The 21,404-nt window shown below is 61.6% G+C and overlaps 1 protein-coding gene across 3 annotated transcripts in view; it reads left to right on the top strand.

Annotated features, from left to right (window-relative positions):
• Nucleotides 1-21,404, top strand: part of INPP5A (inositol polyphosphate-5-phosphatase A) — a 179,590-nt gene that overhangs the window by 132,347 nt on the left and 25,839 nt on the right. For all 3 annotated transcript variants that reach the window (XM_060285981.1, XM_030832149.2, XM_060285980.1), the window contains exons 8-9: nt 938-1,057; nt 11,400-11,484. In XM_060285981.1, the coding sequence (XP_060141964.1) occupies nt 938-1,057; nt 11,400-11,484 (205 nt within the window). The remainder of the gene's footprint in view (nt 1-937; nt 1,058-11,399; nt 11,485-21,404) is intronic.

Here is a 21,404-nt window from a genome sequence, read left to right as displayed (position 1 = left end):
TCCTTGGGGCCACGCAGGTCAGGGCGTTTCCTGAGGCCAGGGTCCCAGAGCGTGAGGGGGAGCTGAGACAGCCGCAGCCTTCCTGACCTGACCCCCCAACTCCTGCCGTTGTTCTCAGTCCCACGGGCCCCCCCCGGTGCAGCGTGGGAGGGGCACGGGGTGGCCGCCTGGGGTCAGTGGGTCCTCATGAGGCCATAGGAGAGAATTCGAGCTCTTTATCCGGCTCAGGACAGTGCTGTCAGGTCAGCGCACGTGTCTCACTGGATCGTGGGGCCCAGTGGTCCCAGCTCTGCGGATGGCCCCCACCTCTCTGTGCGGCAGACAGGCTGCAGCGATGCCCCAGGGCTCCCTGGGCACGAGAGGCTGACAGGCCAAACCCGCCTCGCCACGTCCCTGCAGAAGCCCAGGCGACGCTGGGCTGCTGGGGTTTCCCCAAGGGTTTTCCAAGGGCTGTGAGCTTGGGGCTTCTTCTGGGGAGTGAAATGAATCCCTTAGTGACCCCTATGGCACGGGGACCCCATGGTGAGCACTGAGCGGCACAGGGGGCTTCGGGCTGTAGCACCAGCTGCCCGTGGAGGGAGCTAAGGCCTGGGGAGGGGCCTTGTCCCCCCTCCCCCCTCCCGTCGCCCCTTCCCCGGCCTCCCTCCCGCTCCCCCCGCCCCCCGTTCTGAGGAAAGTTCCTGGGATCCTGTGTAGGTCCCTTTCTCCAGAGAAACAGCTCCCTTTTCCGTTGGCCGAGTACCCGTGTCCGTGTGGGGACTTCACTGTGTGAGGACTCCAGGTCTTGTGTGTCCTCTGACCACACCTCGGGGGAGGACACGCCCGGGCAGCGTGGGTGCACCTGCCTTGAGGAGCCAGGTGGGGCGGCATGGGGGGCCGGCCCAGGCAGCCGGGCAGCTCCAGCCCTCCTCCGAGCTTCCTGTCTCTGTCCCCGCAGTGCCTTCGACTTGGTGAACATCCATCTTTTCCACGATGCTTCCAACCTGGTTGCCTGGGAGACCAGCCCTTCTGTGTACTCGGGGATCCGGCACAAGGCCCTGGGCTACGTGCTCGACAGGTGGGTACTGAGGGGGGCCTCCCCCCGCCCACCTCTGGGGAGGAGCGCGCCTTGCTCTTTAAGCCATTTTTCGTATTTACCCAAAATACGGAACTTGCCAGTGTCGACCCAGGGCTAATGCACAAAGCCCGACCCCTGCCCCAAGGCTCCCGTTATCCTGTCCAGACGCGCTGGACAGTGGGTGGCCTCACTTTCTTTTCCGTCTTGGGGGGAAGATGAGCCATGGCAGACGGAAGTCTCCTTTGGCCTGGGGTCCCACTGGCCGCGGGCTGAGTCTTCCCAGACTCTGGACCCCCACCGGGCTCCGGCTATAGGCCCCTTGGAGTGGCTGGCCGGGCAGGTCTGCCCTGCCCGGCGGAGCGCCGCCTCCCGCACCGCTCTGCCCCAGCTTCCCGGCCCGGCTGCGGGCCCCTGGCCAGAGGGGAGGCAGCCTCAGTGGTCGTCAGAGTGCGCGAGTTCCTCCCATCACCTGCCCAGGCTCCCAGCACACCCCTCCGACCGCCCTGGCCCCCGTCACAGCTGGTTTTCAGGACCCTCCCCCCTGGGCCCTCTGAGGCCCTCCCTCTGTCTGCAATGGTCTCATGTGACCTCTCACGGGGTCGCCGCTGATGGGCTGTCATCTGGGAAAGAAAGGGAGCTCCTCACACCCAATTAACAGGCTGCGTTGGGCCCTGATTTGCCGGAGCGCGTCCAGCGGCCGAGTCCTCAGCTGGAGTCCTCTCCCACCAGCGCCCGTGCCCTAAGTGGGGCCTTTGGTCCGCTTGGGCTTGGGGCGGGGTCTCAGATCTCGCCAGGACCTCGCCAGCCTGCCCAGACCATGAGTTGTGCCTGTTCCTTCTGTGCGTGTGCTCGGCCGAGACGCTCCCTGGACGGAGCCGGAAGGCCAGGAGCCTGTCCTCGTGCCACCAGTCAGCGGGACGAGACAGTGGCCGCCAGTTCGCCTCCGGGCTGCCGGAGATCAGGCCCCTTGCCCCATCTGAGGCCCCCACGTGGGGGACACGGGGATCTGCTTGCCCTCACCCTGTCTGCAGCCAGGCGCCAGCATCGCCCAGTCTGTGCTGAGGCCCCGGGCTGTCCGCCCTCGCGGCACCGGCCTGACGCGCACGGTGCCTTGGTCCGGGAGGAGGCCCAGGGGCGCGTGTGGTCACATCAGACTTGGGAGCGGCCCTCCTGGGAGGGCTCATCTCGCAGCGGCCAGACCGGCCTCCCAGGGCTGCTCGGCTGGGGCGCGGCTGGGGCCCTGCGGTCCCCGGGCCCTCTCTGGGGCCTCCTTTGGGGCCGGAGCCGGCTGGATGGGGAATGAGCTGGGCTTGGCGGCTGTGGTCAGGTCGTCAGACGGATGGCCTGAGGATGTGTCACTGCCCCAGACCGCCTGTGCTTTGCGGCCCCCGGGAAAGCGGCCTCTGGGTTTCGGGCCCTTCCCCAGCTCTGCGTTCCCATGAAGGGCTTCTGTGGGGCGCTCAGCCAGCCGCATCCGGACCTCCGCCGCGCGGGGCCGGGCCGCCCGCACAAAGGGCCGCTCTGTCGGCGGTGAATGACGGGCCGCCCTTTCATCGGGGATGCTAACCTTTTGGCAGCCACCAGCAGACCGCATTCTCTCTGCCGATTGGGAGGACAATGCCATGCTGGCCCTTTGAATGGACGCTGCCACCAACAGTTTCCCATTCAGGGCGTTGGGAACCTCTGGGAACATTGTCTGCGGCCGGCGTGGACGCAGGGAAACAGTGCGGGGTCCGAGGGGAGCCCGCCTTCCCGGCTTAATCTCCCCGTAAAGCCTCGCAGGCTCGCGTTTCCATCCGAGCGAGGGTGTCAGGCCCGGGAAAGGTGGCACGTCAGCCCAGGTCCTGTCCCCACAAGGTGGTGGGGGGACCGCGGGTTAAAACCGAGAGGCACCCGGTGCTGTGTTTGCAGTTTTTTTGTGAATCCAAGATTATTCCAAAATAAAAATCTTACTTAAAACAAAACAAAAAACCCTGAGAGTCAAACTCTCGTCTGAAGTGTGTGAACTTTCAGAATTGTTTACGCTACGAGCAGCGCCCGCCATGAATGTCCCCTGCAGAGCACCACGCCTATGGCACCCTTGCTGTGATGGGCTTAGTGGGAAGGATTCCCCTTGGAGACGTTGCAAAATAGGATTTCCAGTGTTAATAAAGGGCGGCCAGTGGGTTCGTCTGGGTTTTTATGGTAAATCATAACTGATGTTTTTGTGCAATAATTTTTTGCTTTAAATCTCTTGTTCTGGGACTTCCCTGGCGGTCCAGTGGTTAAGACTCTGTGCATCCAATGCAGGGGGTGTGGGTTTGACCCCCGGTCGGGGAACTAAGATCCCACGTGCCGCGAGTCGGGGCCAAAAAAAAAAAAAGAAAATTAAAAAAAACCCTCTCGCTCTGCAAGGTTAAAAGAAGACAAACCTCTAATTAGCAAAGGGCGTCAGGCTCAGAGACGCTGCAGTGGGCTGTGTTGGGGCCTCTGCGCGGGGCCTGGGGTCCTGTCTGCCTGGAGGGGTGGCTCGGACCCTCCTCGGGGCCCTGGGGGGCTGTGTGTGCCGCGTGCACCTTTGTACCCCCCGTGGGGACAGGTGGTCCCTCTCCAGGCGCACAGTCACGCTCTTGGGGAACGTTTAGGGCGTTAACTCGGCAGCAGAGACTGCAGCTCACACAGTCCTTCCTGGACTCTCCCAAGCTTTCGGCCGTGAAGTGAGATTTTTTTTCCACAAGTGACAGGGCTCTTGTGTCTCCCTATGCAATGCGGCCGGGCCAGGTCCTCAGGAACATTTTTACATCACAACTGTGAAATCCCGGCATAAAGCGCCCCTTTGTCCCCCAGTATCTCTTCACAAATACAGTCCATTGTCACAGCGCTGAAGTTAATTTGATCAACATTGGGACATTTAACTTTTATGTCCGGTCAAAAGAGTTGTTTCATGCTCATTTTGGGCTTTCAAAGAAAATGATTGCCAGAGAAATAATGCTGCCCGGGACAATTGGGAGCAATTAGTTTCCCAGGGCGCGGCGGTGTGATGCGGCTGCTCACAGCTCCCCTTTGTCGTCCTGCGGGCGGTCATCCGTCAGCTGTCAGCGCCTCAAAGACCCTCGTCTCAGGGTTTCTCTTAGGGCCGTTCCCAGAACTCGCCTCGCTGGTCAGCCAGCAGAAGAAAAGCCGCCGGTCTCCAGGCAAAGACAGGCTCTGTGCTAAGGATGCGGGGCATCGGGACGCCCCACGTGGCCGGTGGCCCCCACCTCCCCACTCAGGCGTCCCTCAGCCTGGAGGCCCAGGTGGCCACTGTCCCGTGTCTGTTTGGAGCCCAGCTCAGACGCAGGAGTCCCGGGCCCACCAGGCAGCGTCCTCGCCCCCCCGGCTCCTCCCCAGCCGGGGGCTGGGCTCCTGCGTGCTCCTGGCGTCAGGCATCCAGCGAGGTGTGGAAGGCTACGATGACAGTCCTGCGCCCTCCACTCGGCAGTGTCGGGTTTACGTTTTTCCGTGCTTGTCCTTCTGTCCAGAAGTGAAACGAGGGTGCCGTCGGTGCCCCTGTGTTCTCTGTCCTGAACCCTCGTCGTACCCGCCCCCCCACTCTGCCCCCCCGCCGTCTTGATCCAGTGCCTGTCTTTCCTGGACCCCGTGCACATCCCTGGACCGCTTGTGTGTGTTAACATGTGTGCAGTATTGTATATGTTTTTATTGCACGTTTGCATCCTCTGTTGTTTTGGGGGAGGCAGGCTTCCGTGAGCCCCTTACATGATATCCTGGAGTGTCACGTGAACAGCAGCACGGGCACCTCCCTCTGTGGCTTGTATCGTGCGTTTGTCACTCCCACCCTCCAGCTCCATGTCCCTCGTGGCAGCTCCGTCCGTGCTCGTCCACCATCTTGCTGGCCTTCGTTTGCGGTGTTCTCGGGGCTTCGCTAGCATTCAGGACGTCTCGTCCTTCTCCGCCGGACTGTGGCCCCGCCAGCTGCGTGCTCACCCGGGCTGGGGACCGCGGGGTGGTCTGCATCTCCCGAAAGCCGCTGACATTCAGCATTGTTTCCGACGTTCTTTGATATCAAAAGTCTTAAAGCCTCCCTCGGCTTTCTGAGCTTCCAGCTCTTGTTTTCTCTTCCGGGTACGTGGGGGAACTGAGTGGCCCCAGGAGGCTATGGGTCTTCTCTGCTTCTCTGGCTTGTGGTGGCATCTGAGCAGAAAAGGCGTATTTAATATTATGATGCTATTTAAAGAACGAATGAGAGAACTGCTGACGGGAAGCTCAGCCTGATGCCTGCAGGAGGTCTCCACCCACAGCCCTGCCCTGGAGACCGTTGTCATCAAAGGGAGCACGGCCATGCAGAGGGTGGCAAACAGCGATTTGATTGAGAAGTGCCGGCCATGGTGGGGCCTGAACCCCTCCTGTCCCCCCGACAGAGGCAGCCTCGTGGGCTGGAGGACATCTCGGTGCACAGACAGGAAACTCAGGCCCAGGCTGGAGCCGGACCAACCGTGCAGATTACTGGAGAGCCCGCGGCCACGATGCACTTCGTTGCCCTCAGCTCTGGAGGCCACGGGTCTGGGGTCAGGGCCCGGCGTGGTCCGGCTCTGGAGAGACCCCTTCCTGCTGGACGCCGCTGGCTGCCTTCTTGCTGTGTTCTCAGGTGGCAGAAGAAGCCCTGGTGCCTCTCCTTACGAGGACACCTGTCCCATCGGGTCAGGGCCCACCCTCATGGCCCCATTTGACCTGGATCATCTCCTGAGCGCTCCGTCTCCAGTACTGTCTCAAGGGGCTGGGCTTCCTCGTAAGACTGCAGGGACAGTCCAGCGCCCGCGGGGCCTCATGGCCTCATTCCAACAGCCGAGCTCCGGCCACCAGCCGGCTGAGACCAGAGGGGCATTTCAGAACCGGGCGCGGTCCCCGGAAGCTTACGGAAAAGAGTGGCTTCTGTAACCAGCCACCACGGCTGCCCCGGCGCTCTCCATGTTCTGCTGCTCGAGGGTGTGGCCTTATTGTGCTGAGACTCCCCCTGGTCGACCCCACGCAAGTGGCTGAGGGTTCGTGTGTCACCCGTGCTGGGGAGCCCTGGGCCCAGCCCCAGGGTGCCTGCTGCTGCAGGAGGCATGGGTGACCTCACAGGTCACTGGGGCGCCAGGCCTGGGTAGACGCTGGGCTGGAGGAGCGCACGCGTCGCTGGAACTCGGCTCAGGCTCCATCCCTCAGATGTGTCCTTCCTGCCTTCACACGGTACCCTCCTCCTCTGTCTCTGCCTCAGGGGCGTCTGGGACAACCCACCTCCCCACAGGCTCCCTCGTGCCTGCAGCTGTCACAGTAGGGGACTCCCCCAGGGCTGCCAGCCCCACCGGCCCAAGCCCGAGGCCAGCACGCGGGGCAGAGTGAAGCGTGCAGTCCTGAGAATAGCTTCCAGGAAGGTCGGTCTGTAGAAGGCAGCTTAGATGCACGTGTGATAAACCCTTCAATCCGATGCTTTAAGACTAAAGGAAACTCCAAAGACCCTGAAATCAGCGGCCAGTCGTAGGAACCTCCTGCCGTCCGTGCTTTGCTATTTCAACTTGTTTGACCTGAGCACATGGCCTCTCCCAGATCTGAGACGAAACCTGAGGTCAGTTTCCACCACGTTCAGAGGCTAAAAATAACAAAGGAAGGACCCTGGAGTGCAGCCTGGTGGGCAGGCCCGACGGCCCCTCGTCTGCCCCTCTGCCTGGCGTCCTGTCCAAGGCCCGAGCCGCCCCCAGTAGAAACGTGTGACCTCAGGTATTCGGTCTGTGGCCCCTTCAGGGCTGTCGCCTCTGCCATCGGGCTCTTCAAGCCGCGAGGCGTCCTCGGCCCCTTCCTTCCGCACAGGCAGCCTGAGCGGGTGGGGACCCTTCGGCACAGCAAGGTTCCTCGCGTCGTGAAATCGCCCGTCAAGACAGGAAGAGGCTCCGTTCTCAGGGCCTAGAGCACTGATTTCCATGGCTCTTCGTGTAGTTCTCTTTCTGAATTAGGCACAGGGTATTGACGTGGACCTACTTTTTAATCATAATAGCTACTGACAAGGTAATTAATTTTAAAACAACGCTTCTTTCCTGCTGGCCCAAATGGCACTATGTTGAAATTAAAAGTGAGGGCTGCGGGCCGCGGTCTGGCACTCGGACGACTGCTTCCCCGTGACAGCCCTTCCATCTCGCCTCGGACGGCGATGTTATTAATGGGCTCAGGCCATTACATCAAAAGGAGCAGGGCACGGGAAGATGATAAAGTTTAGGGTTTTAATGATAGAATTACAAGACCCGAGACAAGCTGATGAAATCACGTCACCCGTCACCGCGGGCCACCCCGTCCGTCACCAGAAAGAGGCCGCGGGGGCCGGGTTCCAGGAAGGCCGCCAGATGCAGCATTCTCTCCCTCCGAACCCTCAGCGCTCTTTAAAGTTGATTTAGTCCCATATTAAATCTGAAATTCGTTATCTTTTAAGAAGGAAGTTACCTCTAAACGGATTCTGCCATTTAATTAGCCAGATAGTCGTGCTTCCCCGGCGCGGTGTCGGCCGTCTGCACTGCTTCCTGGTCCCTCGTTTCCCGCCCATCCGTCAGGGCGAGGACGGCCAGCCGGGGTCAGCCGGGCTCGTGCTTCACCCAAATCGTCTGACGCCCGCCCGCCTCCACCTACCTCCCGGGAAACCGCCTGTGTGGGGACTGGGGCCCAGGCCTGGGCCGGACCTCCTGTGCGTCCCTCGTGGCCCCCTGGAGCAGGAGAGCTAGTGTGGCCGTGACCTCCAGCGCCCTCAGGCACCTTCCAAGGCTTCGACCCCAGGAAATGTGGAGCTCCAGCCTTTCCTGCCGCAGGGCTGGAGCCCGGCTTTCCAAGACAAGATTTAAGGCAAATGCTCTGGCTCGAGAAATAGTTCAGGATCGAGGGGCGCTGTGAGCGCTCTGGCCTCGCGTCTGAGCCGTGTCCCCGTCGCCTTGCTCAGGTGTCGCGTGTGACCCGACACCACGTTAAGCGTAAGAAGCCGCGAGAGAGCAGCCGGTTTGCCTGTGAACGCAGAGGTTTCTCCACTTGCCACACCGACTTTTCTCGAGGACATTGTGCCCTGGGCTTCTTAAGAAACAGAAACTGATACACCCTCAGGATAAGATGTGTAGGTTTAAAGTGGACATTTAAAGTGTTTCTGCCCAGGAAGCGTGACAGCTCGCCCTCCTTCCTTCAGCAAATCAAGTCGAAGCTTCAGTTTGGTTTAGTTTTTCTTAAAAAATAAATAAAAAGAACGAAAGAAAAGAGAAGTCCCCTTGAGTGGCCTGAGGTCCGAGTGGCGGTGGTGAGGAGGCGCCGTGCGACCGCTGAGCCCAGACCTCGTGGGGTCCCAGGCGCCGTGTCAGCTTGCTCCCCAGCCCCTTGCCCCGGGACACCCCAATGGGCACCCCCCAGGCTCCTGTCTGGAGGCAGCCTTGCTGGGCCGGGGGCGCAGGGGGAGGGGGCTGAGGCCGGGAGGTGCCCCCGAGGGCCTCCAGGCAGGCTGGGGCCGACGGGCCTCGGGGAGCTGCAGGGACTGGCGGTCCTTGCGCTGGGGCTGCACGGCTGCTGGGCGCAGAGCGGTGACGTGGGGCCCCAGAGCCGTGAGGCTGGAGGGTGAGGGCACGGGGAGCAGCCCCCGTGCCCACCCCCAGGCACAGGCCCTGGGGCCGCAGGCGTCTCTGGCCTCCGCGCACAGCCAGCAGTCACTTGGCAGGGCTGCAGTGAAGAGTTCCGTTTGGGGGTTTTTTAAAGAGCAGTGTGGCGGAGCCCCAGTGGTTGTGTCTCTCTCATCCACTCACTGGTCCTGGGAGGCGGGGCCGGGAGGGACATTGCTGCTTCTCCTTTCCTGGTGGGGCTTGTGCACTGGGTCCCCTTCCCAGAAGATGGGCGACCACGGAGTCCGTGCCCCGACGGGACACCCTGTCGGCCTTTCCAGGAACCTGTGCAGGTTCTCTGAGGTATTTTCTTCTTCTAAAGTTTAAGGGCAGAAGAGATTAACTTTCTTCAAGATGGCTTGGATAGCCTCCTGCTGACAGACAGTCGATGGGGGTGGGTTCCTCCCCCTCCCCCGCAGGTGCCAGGCGGGTGGGACGGGGTGGGGTACACGGCCAGTCCTAGATGTACGGCAGCCCCAGGGCCGACCCACCGGCCTCCCTGTATTTTCATCCCTGAGCGATGTCTCCTCCACAGAAAGACTTAACTTTTTTTTTTTTTTTTTTTTTGCTGTACGCGGGCCTCTCACTGTTGTGGCGTCTCCCGTTGCGGAGCACAGGCTCCGGACGCGCAGGCTCAGCGGCCATGGCTCACGGGCCCAGCCGCTCCGCGGCATGTGGGATCCTCCCGGACCGGGGCACGAACCCGTGTCCCCTGCATCGGCAGGCGGACTCTCATCCACTGCGCCACCACGGAAGCCCAGAAAGACTTAACTTTTCACACAAGAAGTGACGTCACTTGTCATCTGCACCGTTAATGACAATCTGTTAAAATACGTCCTTTGTCTTCAAATTCGCATGTGTGAGAATCAATCCAACTAAACAGGAAAACAAGACTTTTTGTGGAATTTAGCTCCGTGATACAGCAATTAACATGCGAGAAAATATGAAAACAGCTGAGACAATTCCTAGAAGAACTTCAACAAGCAGGGCTTCCCCATGAGAAGTCCTATGATTTAAAAGCAACAGGAATAGATAAAAGATCTGCAGAAAAGGAGAGTCTCGAAAAGACCCATGTAATCCAGGGACTCCTGTTCTGCACAAACTCAAGGGGAAGAGGATTGAATGTTTAATAAAGGGTTTGGATCAGCCGACTGTTGGGAAAATCGATAAACTAAGACCCCTTCTTCACACGTAATTCCAGATGGATTAAAGTCTGCACTACAGACTCTGCCAGGAAGACGAGAGAAGGACTTGTCGGGAATCAGCCTTGGGGGGAGAAGGGCCAGCAGCTGGGGGGACGTGGGTGTGTTTCCTGCGTGAAAATTAAGGCTCGTGCGTGACAGGTACCGTGAGCACAGACAGCATCACCATCACACTTCACAGGGAAACTCTTGGAGTTGAAAAAGCAGGAGGCAAGAAACCAGAAAGGAAAGCAGGCCAGGCGCGAGCAGAAGCCACCAGCTTGCCGTCCCCGGGGGTGCGGACGGGACTGTCCCTCCAGCCCAGCGGCCACCGTCGTGAAACAGCGGTGATGTCATCGCTGTCAGTCACCTTTCCTTTCTCAGGCTAGTGCGTCAAGTTGGGAAGGCCGCTCCGGGGTTGGGGGCACGCCTGCTCCCTCTGCCCTGGGGGCCGGACGGGGCAGGGCCGGTGGCACCCAGGTGTCTCGGTGCCGGGCAGATATTTCTGAGTTGATCTGGGCGAGGGGTGCTCCCGGCTTTGCCCGCCTTTAATATTTATTTTCTCAGAGTCCATCGCAGCACGTGGGCCATGGGGGCGGCGCCCCACGCTGTGCCCGTGGGCCCTGCTGCTCCGTCTCGGCGGGGGTGTCAGTGCAGCCACCAGTGGGCGGTGGAACCGGGGACCTGGGGCACTGAACCTCCCTTCCCTTCTGCCCAGACCACACGTCTGCTCTGCGGGCTGTCTCGTTAGCCGTGGCTCGCATTCCGCTTTGAGTTGGAAGCGACCCGCACTTGCCTCCTTTGCCCTTGAGGCCAGTGCAGCCGGGACCCTGCTGCCACCAAGGGTGGGAAGGGGGTGGGGGAGCGAGTGAGCGGAGGATCGGGGTTGGGTGGTGTCCTGGCCTCTTACCGGGGAAGAGAGGTCTGTACGGGGCCCGGGTGGGGGTGACACTGACATATCACTGTCACGTTTGCCGTGTGTGCGTTTCTCAGCTGAAAAATCTCTGTGAAATACATTGTGATTGGTTTAAAATACGTGGAAAAAGTTTTTTGAGCCAGGCAATACTTAGCTTAAAAAAAAAGACATAGTCACTCTCACTTTGTAGCTTCCAAACATCCACGTGGGGATAAGCTACAACGCTGAGAATGAGGTCAGGTGTCCACCACCGATGGGAGGAACCGTCCACGGACCAGACGGAGGCGTCCTGGGCTCATGTGGGTTGCCCGCTCCTGGCTGCGCTCCTGTGTCTGGCGTGTGGCGTGGCCCTTTTCCTTCCCTGGCGCAGGCTGTCGTTGCACGCCAAACGTGGTTTTCACGGCCCCGGCCCAGCGGATGGGACTGCGCTGGCGCACACGCCAGTGCTGGCAAGCTGGGAGCCGTCTGGGGAACACGTGTTGGTCACGGTCACTGGGGTGCAAGCGTCCTTCAGCAGGAGGCGGTGGGAGACGCGTGGTGGGGAGCCCGGGGAGAGGCCGGGCGTGGCGGGCGCCGCGCCTCAGTAACCCCCTCTGCTTCTCCCCTCCCAGAATCATCGACCAGCGATTCGAGAAAGCGTCCTACTTTGTCTTTGGCGATTTCAACTTCCGACTGGATTCCAAGTCCGTGGTGGAGGTAGGCCACGCCGGGAGCCTCACGCGTGTTCGGTCACGTTGGGAAGACAGCGGAAGCCCGTGATCCTCGACGGGCGCGTTCCCACTGTCCTGCTCACTGGTTCTATTTAAGGCAGAAACTCCTAATGGAGAACGTTTTACTGTCAAAAGGGGGCTGTTATGGGAGCCCCTCCGAGCGAGTAGTTGGGTAGTGGTCGGGTCACTCAGCACACGTGTGCTGAGCCTGGAGATTCCTCTGTTGACCGTCGGGAGAGGAAAGGGAGGAAGCTACCTGTGAGAAGGCAGCCCCTGGTCAGCTGTATGCGCCAGTTCCCCCCAGCTGTGGGAATCTCCAGGGTGCCCTCAGGCCCCTGGGTGACGCTCCCGCTGAGTAGCAGGCGCAGGTGGAACCTGGATGGGCACCAGCCGCGAGGCGACCGGGTCGGAAGGCCAGCTCGTCGGCCCCACCGGGTCCCGCCACGTGGCCTGGAGCGTGGTCTCCTCTGCGTGGGGCCGGCTTCTCCCAGAGGGTCTGCGGCCCTGAGCCCCGCTGCCGCGCCTGCCCCACTCTCCCGGGGGTGCAGTGCTGAAGGCAGGGCCCCAGGCCGCAGCGAAGGGGGCCTGCCAGCCGCCCAAGGTGAGCGGGTCCCCCCAGACCCAGCTGCAGGAGGGAGACCACAGCGTGCAGGGTCCAGCCCAGGCCTGTCCAGAGCAGGGCACACACAAGCGTGTGCCTGCAGTGATGGTGGAAACAGCAGGGGGAGACCCCGGGGGTCCCCTCTTGTCATCTTCCTTTGGCGTCTCAGGTACAAGTAATCCTCCCTTCTCGGCAGAAGATTCTGTCTTAAAACTGAGCAGTGAGAGGCGCCTGAGTGTGGGGAGGGGGCTTTCGACCACTCGGAGTGTTTTCAAATAGACAAATGAATTCCACTGAGGACCATAAAATCCTGCGTTTGGTTCTGCTGCCTTTTCCCCTCCTCATTTTGAGTTTGGCTCAATCAGCAACCTGGATCCAAGGTCCCATGGGTTCCGTGCCTTTGAGCCATGGGTGCGATGCCCGCCTGTTGAAATCCGCCAGTGCACGTGTGATGCTGTGAGGGGCGTGGGGAGCCCAGCCCAGTGCCCGCAGGCCAGGCGCCCTCGCCAACAGTGCCTCCTCTGGTATTCTAGCCGCGCTGGTTTTGCTGGGTTGAGCCCCCGAGCGCAGGTCACTTCCGGCTGGTACTTGGGCCCAGTGAGCCTGCTGTGCTGGAACGGCCTCTCTGCTCGCCCGAGGGCCCCGTCTAAGGGCAGCGGCTCTGGACGCGGGCGGAATTGTCACGGGACGTGTGGCGCAGGCGGGGCTCCGGTTTCCATGGGGGGCGCCGAGGCTCCTGCAGAGTCGTGATTTCCTTTTCTTACTGAGTGGGAAGCGGGAACCGGCCCTGGGCGTGAGCGGGCGTGAGGGGGCGTGAGCGGGCGTGAGGGGGCGTGAGGGGGCGTGAGCGGAGCTGGGCCGTGACACGTGTGGCTGCCGCTGATCGTGTGACCCCCTCCCCTTCCCCAGGCTTCTCTGCCCGGCGCCCTTTCTCCTGACCCTTCACCTTCAGACCTTGGCTTCACCTCAGGGACCCGTCCCATCCCCTAGAGGAAGGACTCCTGCCACACGGTGACCGCACAGGTGGCCGGTGCTGGCCGGGGTCCTGATGGACCCTGGACTCGGCCAGGGAGGCGCTGCCCGCGGCTGGGCGCTCCATCCTTCTGTGTTTCCTCCCAGAGGTGGCAGCCCGGCCCCGTATCATCAGGATGTCGGGGCTGGTGGTACAGGACCCACGGCCACACGTCCTTGACCGTGAGTGAGAGGGGGCAGAGCCTGAGCAGGGACGTAGGCGCTCACTTCCTGGTCAGTAACAGCCCGAGGTCGTCCCCTGAGCAGCAGAGCTTTGAGGGCCAGACCGCGGAGGAGGGAGAGGGCTCTGCCCCGCGTACCGAGGGGCTGCCTGGTCTGTGGATCCACAGGGAGACCCCCGATGGGCGCATTGTTCTGAAGGCCACCCGGGGGCCCCAAGCGTCTCCAAGGACCAACAGCCTGAAGGTTCCAGGCCAAAAGCCTCGACATTTGGTGGACTGCCCAGGTTTTAATAAGTTCCTCTTCCTTCAGGAAAGTACAGGGGATCTTCGTTCTTGAGCGCTTTTCCAACTAATTAACTGACTTAGATAAGGAACTACAGGAAATGCTGTTTTTTGTAGGCAGTTCTCACAAACAGCTGATTTTTCAGGGAAGCGGAACTATGTGCACAAGCTTCCCCTCCTGGGCCCCTGCGGACCCCACCTTGGGCTCCCCGGCCCTCGGCTTCCCTTGGCCTGGCCGCCCCTGGACCTGCCCCCGGCCTTGGTGTCCCGCTGTCCGGGCAGCCGGTGAGCACACCTGGGAAGGGGTGGGGCACGGAGTGTCCGCCGCTTCCCTGTGTGGGCGGCTGTGTGTGAGGTCAGGTTCAGGGCAGCAGTCCTGCTGCTGGTAAGAGTCACAGGCGTTACGCATCTGTGTGGCCCCTCCCCCAGGAGGTCACTTCCTGAACAGTCAGTCATCTGTCTGCTCTAGGCATTTCCGTGTGCCTTCACCGCAAGCCCCTCGGACTGTGCTGGGGACCCCATGTCAGCAGTCCTGAGAGGTCAGAGGGACCCACGGCAGGGACGGGTCCTGGGCACACAAGGGCACACGAGGGCTGACCCAGGGGGGCAGGAAGCAGAGGCCCTCCGCCCCGCCAGCCCCGCCCACCCCACCCCGCGGTCTCGGGCCCGAGGAGGTCCCACTGCACCCCAAGGGGACGTGGTCGTTCTGAGCAGCAGCTCTTCCCAGCGGGCCTGCTGGTAGGCGTTGGGCTTGGCGGGGCGGGACGGCTCCAGGAGACCCCGTCCTCCGGGCACACGGAGTCTCCCTCGCGGAACCGGCGGCTTCACCCCGGGCTCCGTTCAGTCTCCTCGCAGCCTCTTCTGGGAGCCGCCCGGAGTGTGGCAGCGCATCTAAGCGGACCTGAATGCCACCAGGACACCCCGCACCCCCAAGCTCTGGGCTTGCCCACGACAGCTCGCTGGACACTGCCCCTGCCCCGCTGCTGCCAGGGAGTGTTTGCTCTGGCTGTGCACCCGCACACGTGAGAAAAGCGCTCCGTTGTCCAGGGCTGTGAAATTGGCACTTTCAAAGGAGGGAGGAATCAGTGGTGTTTAATTGAATTATTTGCTCGATGAATAAACAGATGTGTCTAAGATTCGTGCATTAATTTTTGGAGGGTTTTCTTGTGCACGTGGTTCTTTAAACCATACGGTCCATCTATCCTGTGGATAAATGGCTGTTCAGTTGACGAAAACGTACATCTCTGCACACAGTTTACTGTGTAAGTAAAGCAAACCAATGGGAAATGATTTTTATTCCCAGCACGTGGAGTATGATTTTTGGTATAGCGAGTTTTTAGGACCGTTTGGTCAAATGAAGACTTTAGCCCTAGGGGTTAAAGACCATCTTCTCACGCCTCATCAGCACAGTCATCAGCTGTTCACAAAGCATCCAGGCTGAGCAGGAAGCTGCCATGCAGTCCCGCGGCTGAGCGCCCTGGCGGCTGAGCGCCCTGGCGGAGAAGCAGGGACCCAACGGGGGAGTCGTAGGCGGATAGCGTAGCGCGTGACACCCGGACCCCACCCTTGCACCCGCGTGTCCCCTCCGGGTTGCCACGTCACCTTTGGCCCCAGACGTGTCCAGCTGATGAAGAAAATTGTAATGAACTTGGTATGTTCTGAAGTCCCCACGGAAGACACAGCTTGTGCCTGGTGGCACAGCTTGTGCCTGGTCGTGTTTCGTGTCCCCGGCCGGCGGCTGGGACACTGGTCTCAAGGCAGAAGTCTGAGGTCAGGGGGCTCCCTCCTGCCTCCTCGGCCCCGGTGGCCCAGGCGCCCCTGGGCTGTGGCCGCGTCATCACTGCCTCTGCTCCGGCCTCACGTGCCTCCTCCCTGCCTCACTGTCCTTGTGGGGACAGTCACTGCACTTGGGCCACCCTGAATCCAGGGTGAGCTCGGCTCGAGAACGTTGACCCGTCACATCTGCCAAGGCCCTGGTTGACAAAACAGTCGTGGGCTGAGGTCTGGGTGGACGTGAACTTGGGGACGCTCTGCAGCCCCCTTCCTGCCAGAGCCCCATTTCCTCTCCCACCGCTGGAGAGATCGATGCTAACTCAGAAGACATACTTGTGGGCAAAGCTAGATCTAAAAGTTTAACTGAAAGAGACCAAGTTTCTTTTGCTGCAGATTAATTTCAGTGGCGTTCATTAAGCTACCTGTTTACGTCTTGAATTTTAAAACACCATGGAAGCACCTCTTGGAACATCACAGTCTGCTGGCCCGCATGGCTTTTTGAAAGGGTTTCTAACTGTAGAAACAACTTACAGAAACTCTGTGGACACCAGAGGAGAGGTCTCCAAATTTTCCCGCAAGGTTGTTAGACCGAGTGGATGGCTTCTCGAGGCCTACCAGCCGTCCCAGCTCCCAGAATGTGCAGAGCAGCGTGAGGACGAGGCCGCCCGGGTGTTCCGTGGCTCCGGGACACCTCATCGGGGCTTTGCCTGTTACAGGAGAGCCGTGTATGGAGGTGAAGGTGGCCACTTCTTGGGACTTGCACAGCGGGGAGTCAGCGGGGCACATTTGGGGATGGGCCGCCTGGTGGACAAGGCCTGGCTGGGGCCACAGGGTCCTGCAGGTTCTCAGGCAGTGCTCGGGGGCATCACTGAGGGTGGCAGGCGGCCTCCAGGTGGGCACTGGGGCACCGGGAAGAGGGGGAGGGGGCTGGGATGCAGGCAGCTCATCCTCTGCCCCACCCCCTCCAAGGACTGTGCCCTTTCCTTCCAAACAACACGGCCCAGGAAAGAGCACCGGTCAGAGGCGCACCAAGGCTTGAGCCGGGGCCCAGGCCTCGAGCTGTCCCTTCCCTGGGTGAGCGGCTGCCCTCAGCGGTGACCCTGTAGAGACACCGCCGTTTCGTGCCTACAGACCGGGTCCTGGGGTGGGAGAGGCCATGCCGGCCCCGACCCGTATTCCTGGGGAGGCCGGTGTCCTCAGCTGGTGGGTCACCCCACAGACGGTTTCCAGATTGCCCAAGGTCAGCGTAGCACCCAAGGTGACCACGAGCGCCCCAGACAGCACTGCAGTCGTGCGGGTCAGAAGGTCCGAGGAGACGCAGGGATGGGGACGCGGGACCTCCGTCTGCCGGCGTCGTCTTGTCTGGAGGTGGCAGGTGACCCCCTTGAAGAGGGAAGTTGAGGTCATCCTTTGTGCCGGCTTGGCTGGGCTTTGGTGTTGGTTGCTGGTCCCCCACTAGAGTGGCAGGTACACCCTCCCCAGCCCTGGGCCCCTGAGATGCCCAGGGATGCCCTGCCTCTGGTGCTCACCCCGCCAAGCTCCTGGAAGCTCCCAGAGGGGAGTCAGGTCCTTCCGGAAACACGAGCATCCTGACCTGCAGGGAGAAAGAGGCTGCAGCGGGCAGGGGCTCCTGGAAGGACAAGTCGGCGAGGGGCTCCAGGGCAAGCTGGACACCCACCGGTCCTCTGCAGCAAGGGGTCTCGGGTATCTGGCTGGCACCAGCGTCGGAAAGAAGTGCTTTGTGCAAAGTGAACGGCTGCCCCTCCCACCCCCGGAATTAGAGCTTCGCGTTTCAGATGCAAATTAATACAAACATGCTTGCCTAGCAGAACTGAAAAGATGATCCTGCGATCAAACTTGGCACCTCTTAAGCCGTAATTAAAACAAACTATAAACACCACGATCGTGTGCCGTCTAACGGGCTGTGAGTCCCGAACGAATTAATGATGCAGCCTCCCACTCAGCTCCGCCGGCGGGATTGCTCAGAGAGTATGTTTCATGCCTTGCGCAGTGGCAACTGGCAGCTGGGCGCTCAGCTGGCCAGTGACAAAGGGTGACAGCGGTGCCAGGCGCTCCCATCTCCGCGCGCCCCAGCCGCACCCACCTGCCGTCCGTCACCGCGGACAGCCGTGGTGACGGACGCGTTTTTGGAGGCTGGCGGCTGTTTTGAAAAACCGGTTGCCGGTTGCTGACAGGTACAGGTTCAGGTGCCAGCAGGGCCTGAGAGGACCCTGGCTTCTCGGAGGAAGCAGCCGTCCCTACGCTCACGTTCGCGGGGCAGGGACAGGGCGGGGGGTGGGAGCCCAGGCGGTGCCCCAACAGCCGGGGTCGCAGCACTAACCGCGCCCGCCTTGGAAGAGGACCAGGGGCACCGCACAGCCCGCCCGCATCCCAGTGCGGCCAGGGAGACTCTGCAGGCTGCCCGGTGGCCTGAGCCCCTGCCCCGGACCACGGGCATTTCTGCCACCCAGCCTCCTGCCCTCTGGCTGCACGTGCGACCTGGCGAGGGTGGGTTCCCACTCAGCCAGGAGGGGGCATCGCACCTGGTCGTTACCTGTGCCGGCCCTTCGTAAGGCCCCGTGAACTGTCCCCAGCCTGTTTCTGCATTTTCTCACTTCTCTGATTCAAGTTATTCTTTGGAACTCAGGGAAGGCCTAGGAGGCTAAAGTTTTTCTGCAAACAGAGGCAGGCAGGGGACAGGGGCAGGGAGTCTGTCCCGGGGAGACAGAAGGAGGTGACAAGGGGTCCTGCTCTCCCCCCTGCCCCTTGTCCCCCACTGCCCGGCAGGTCTGAGCCCTGGTGTGTCTGTGGAAGGCTGGGGACGTTCTCAAGAGGCCAGACCAGGAGCGTGGCAGGTCCCCCGGCCGGATCCCCTGCGGGCAGGGAGACCCCCGAGCGGCAGTCCCATCCTGCTGGACAGGAGCCTAGAAAGAGCCCGCGCTGCTTCCTTCTAGAAAACTCAGTCAAGCTCCCCTGGTTTGCGCAGCCGGCCGCGGGCGGGCGCTGTCGCCCCTCCGTCAGCGGGTTGGGAGCTGGCGGGGCGTCTCGGGGAGGAGATGAAAGGGTCTTTATGGTGGTTGTTGTTCTCGTGAACAGCTGATGATACAGAACAAAAAGGACGAAGGCGCCTCTGACGCTGACACGGCCTCACAGCAGCGCCTCTCACGGACCCCGGCGCCGTCTGCGCCTTCAGGCACTCGGAGTCCATGTGCTCTCGGTCATCAAGGATGTCCCTCCTCCCGGGGGCTGGGGTTTGCCAGGAAAACCTCTGAAAAGCTGCACTTCTCCAGAAGGGTCTTCCTTGGGGAAGTCAGAGTAAACGGAATGGGGGTGTTCGGGGTCGCTCCCGCCCGATGCAGGACGACCTCCCCACGGTGCTTCCTGGTGAAAGCCCGACGCGGCCACCGCCCTGCTCAGCCTCAGGTCCTCGGCGCGCACCCAGCACGGTCCTTCTGTGTCAGGCAGGCCACTGGGACCCTGAAAACCGAGGAAGTTAGCGCTCTGCTGAGCTCCCCCGAGGGCAGGGTCCCTGCCAGGCCCCTCCTGCGGCCGAGGCAGCAGGGTGTGTGTTTCTTCATGGCTCTCGCGGGCGCCTGCTCTGGGCCCCACTTGGTGCAGCTGAGAGGCAAGACGCTGCCCAGTGGCCTCGTCTTAACTACACGAGCTCCCCGCCCCCCGACACCCAGGGACAGCCGTCACGGCCCGGCACCTGGCCGCAGACCTTCCCCCTAGAGCACGGTGACCTCCTGGGCCTCAGGCCGGCCTGGCCACCACTGGAGGGGCCCTGGAGCTGAGCACAGGCCAGGCAAACCAGGGTTCTTGCTCTCCAGAAGGGGTGTGTGTGTGTGTGTGTGTGTGTGTGTGTGTGTGTGTGCGCGCGCGCGCGCCGAGGGGCTGTGTGTGCGTGTGTGATAGGGAAGGAAGCTGAAGCTTAGGCTGGAGCTTGTTGGACCACATGTCCGTGCACTGGGAGGTGCTGTTCCTGTCGCAGGCTCAGTGGCCCCGGCTGTCCCCCGGGGGCTCCCACGGCAGCGTGTACCCTGAGGCCTGCTCACCCGGCCGCAGGCGGTGTGGGCGGCTCCGAGACGCATTTCTATCTGTCTGCCCAGCGCCTACTTTTCAGGCCGTGGCACGTGTCTGCCCCGAAGGGGATGGTCAGAGGGTTCGTGAAGACTTTTTCTGAGCACTTTCCTGCGGAGCCATGAGTTACCTGTGACCGAGGCAGGTTCTGAAGCCGCTGACTCTGCGTCCCTTCTTCTCTCTCCCTGGACGCCTTTAGGACTGAAATGACGTCTGTAGACGCTGGTGACCAAGGACTGGCCCATCCCTGGGACGGATGGTGCTTCTCTCCTGTTCCTGGCGGGTGGGTGGGTGTCCAGGGCACGGGGCTGGCTGGCTGACTCTCCGTGCCCACCTCACAGTGACCCAGCGTTGGACCCACACCTCCCACACGCTGGCTTGTGAGTGAGGTGCCAGAGGCAGCCTTTAACCCCTCGAGTCCAAGAGGTGGATCTGGGCAGCCCGGGTCGGGACCCCGTTCTCCTTCCAGAGCTGAGGCAGGTGTGGGGTTAAGGGGGTGCAGCACAGCAGGAGGCAGACCCGGGTTAACGTCCAGAGTCACGGGGGGAGTCACCGCAGAAAAGGTCACGTTTATCCTCTAGAGTGGGATCTGTTTTCCAGTCGTTTGAAATAACTCTAAATGTAAAAGGTAACGATTTTCCATTAACTTGTTCTGAAGAAAACCCACGTAAAGGACTCAGGTCTGTCTGCGCGCCACCGTTCAGAAATCCTTCTCTTTCTCTCTGTGGCCTGTGCTGCAGGAGGATGCAGACGGAACGTTGATTTGTGCGCCTGTTTATTTGTAGACATTTTTATGGCTAGAATTTAACCAAAAGTAACAGGATGACGAGAACAGCCGTGGGATGGGGTGAACTTGATGACGAGAACAGCCATGGGACGGGGTGAGCTTCTCCCTGACGCCTTTGGTTGGCTGGTGGTTTTCAGTGAAGGGTGTGCGTGCCGAGGCCCGGTTTCTCTGACGTCTCCGTGATATTCGGGGGGGACCCCAAGGACTCAGGGCCCTGCAGCCCAGCTGGGGCGGCAGCTCCATGCCGAGCTCCTCAGGTGCAAATTGCTGGCCTCGGCCTGGTTCCTGCTGGACGCACAGCACAGAGACGGCGAGGGTGTCCGAGTGCTTGGGGAGGAGATGGCCGCCCCCGCAGGAAGGAGAAGCTGCTTGTGGCTGCGGCTTGCTGGAACCAGGAGCTCACCCTGTTCCAGCTCCCCGACGGCTTCCGCTCCCGGAGCGCGGACCCCTCTGTGCAGAGGAACAGGAGCTGAGCGTGCGGGCCGGTGGGAAGCCGGGCTCAAGGCCGGCCGTGCGTGGCTGCAGGTGGGCGGGGCGTCTCTGGCCCCTGCTCCCGGGAGGTGCCGGCACCGGGGCTGCAGACACAGCTGATGAAGCACCTGCTCTGTTCCCTCTTCTGCTTCCAGCAGGTGGACCCAGAGCCAAGCCCCACGGGAGTGGCCAGAGCGGGGGCCACCGCCCGTCCCCGGGCCGTGGCGAGTGGAGGCTGGGCTCCCCACAGCGCCCCACCCCCGTCGGAGGTCTGGGCCTTTCTGGCCTCACGCCCTGCGTCTGAAACGCAACTCAGAGCAGCCAGCCACCCCCTCACGCGGGGCCTCCAGAGCAGGGTCACTGTCCTTTTGACGTTGCGCAGGAGATGAGGCCACGGATGCCGGGGGGTGGAGGGTCCTCGAGGGGCCGGGCGGGGCCAGGGCTCCCCCGCGTCTCCCCTGAGATGCCAGAGGCCAGCCCGGCGGCCCGGCCGAGCATCCTCACCCAGGGGCACGCACGTCCGCGCTGTGTTGAAGCCCTTGAGGACGTGTTTCTTTTACGTGCTTTTCCTTTCAGCTTCTTGGGGGTCGGTCGTATGCGCACGTTTGTGGCTGAAGAGAGAACCGGTGGCCACGGCCGGTTGGCCTCTTTGTGCCCCGGCTTTGTTTCCGATTTCACGCTATCAGAGGGTCCGCGTGTTTTCCTGCGTGAAGTTGTCA

The sequence above is a fragment of the Globicephala melas genome, chromosome 16 (genome assembly GCF_963455315.2).
Source record: "Globicephala melas chromosome 16, mGloMel1.2, whole genome shotgun sequence".
Classification (NCBI taxonomy): Eukaryota; Metazoa; Chordata; class Mammalia; order Artiodactyla; family Delphinidae; genus Globicephala; species Globicephala melas.
This window is presented reverse-complemented; position numbering and strand designations above follow the sequence as displayed.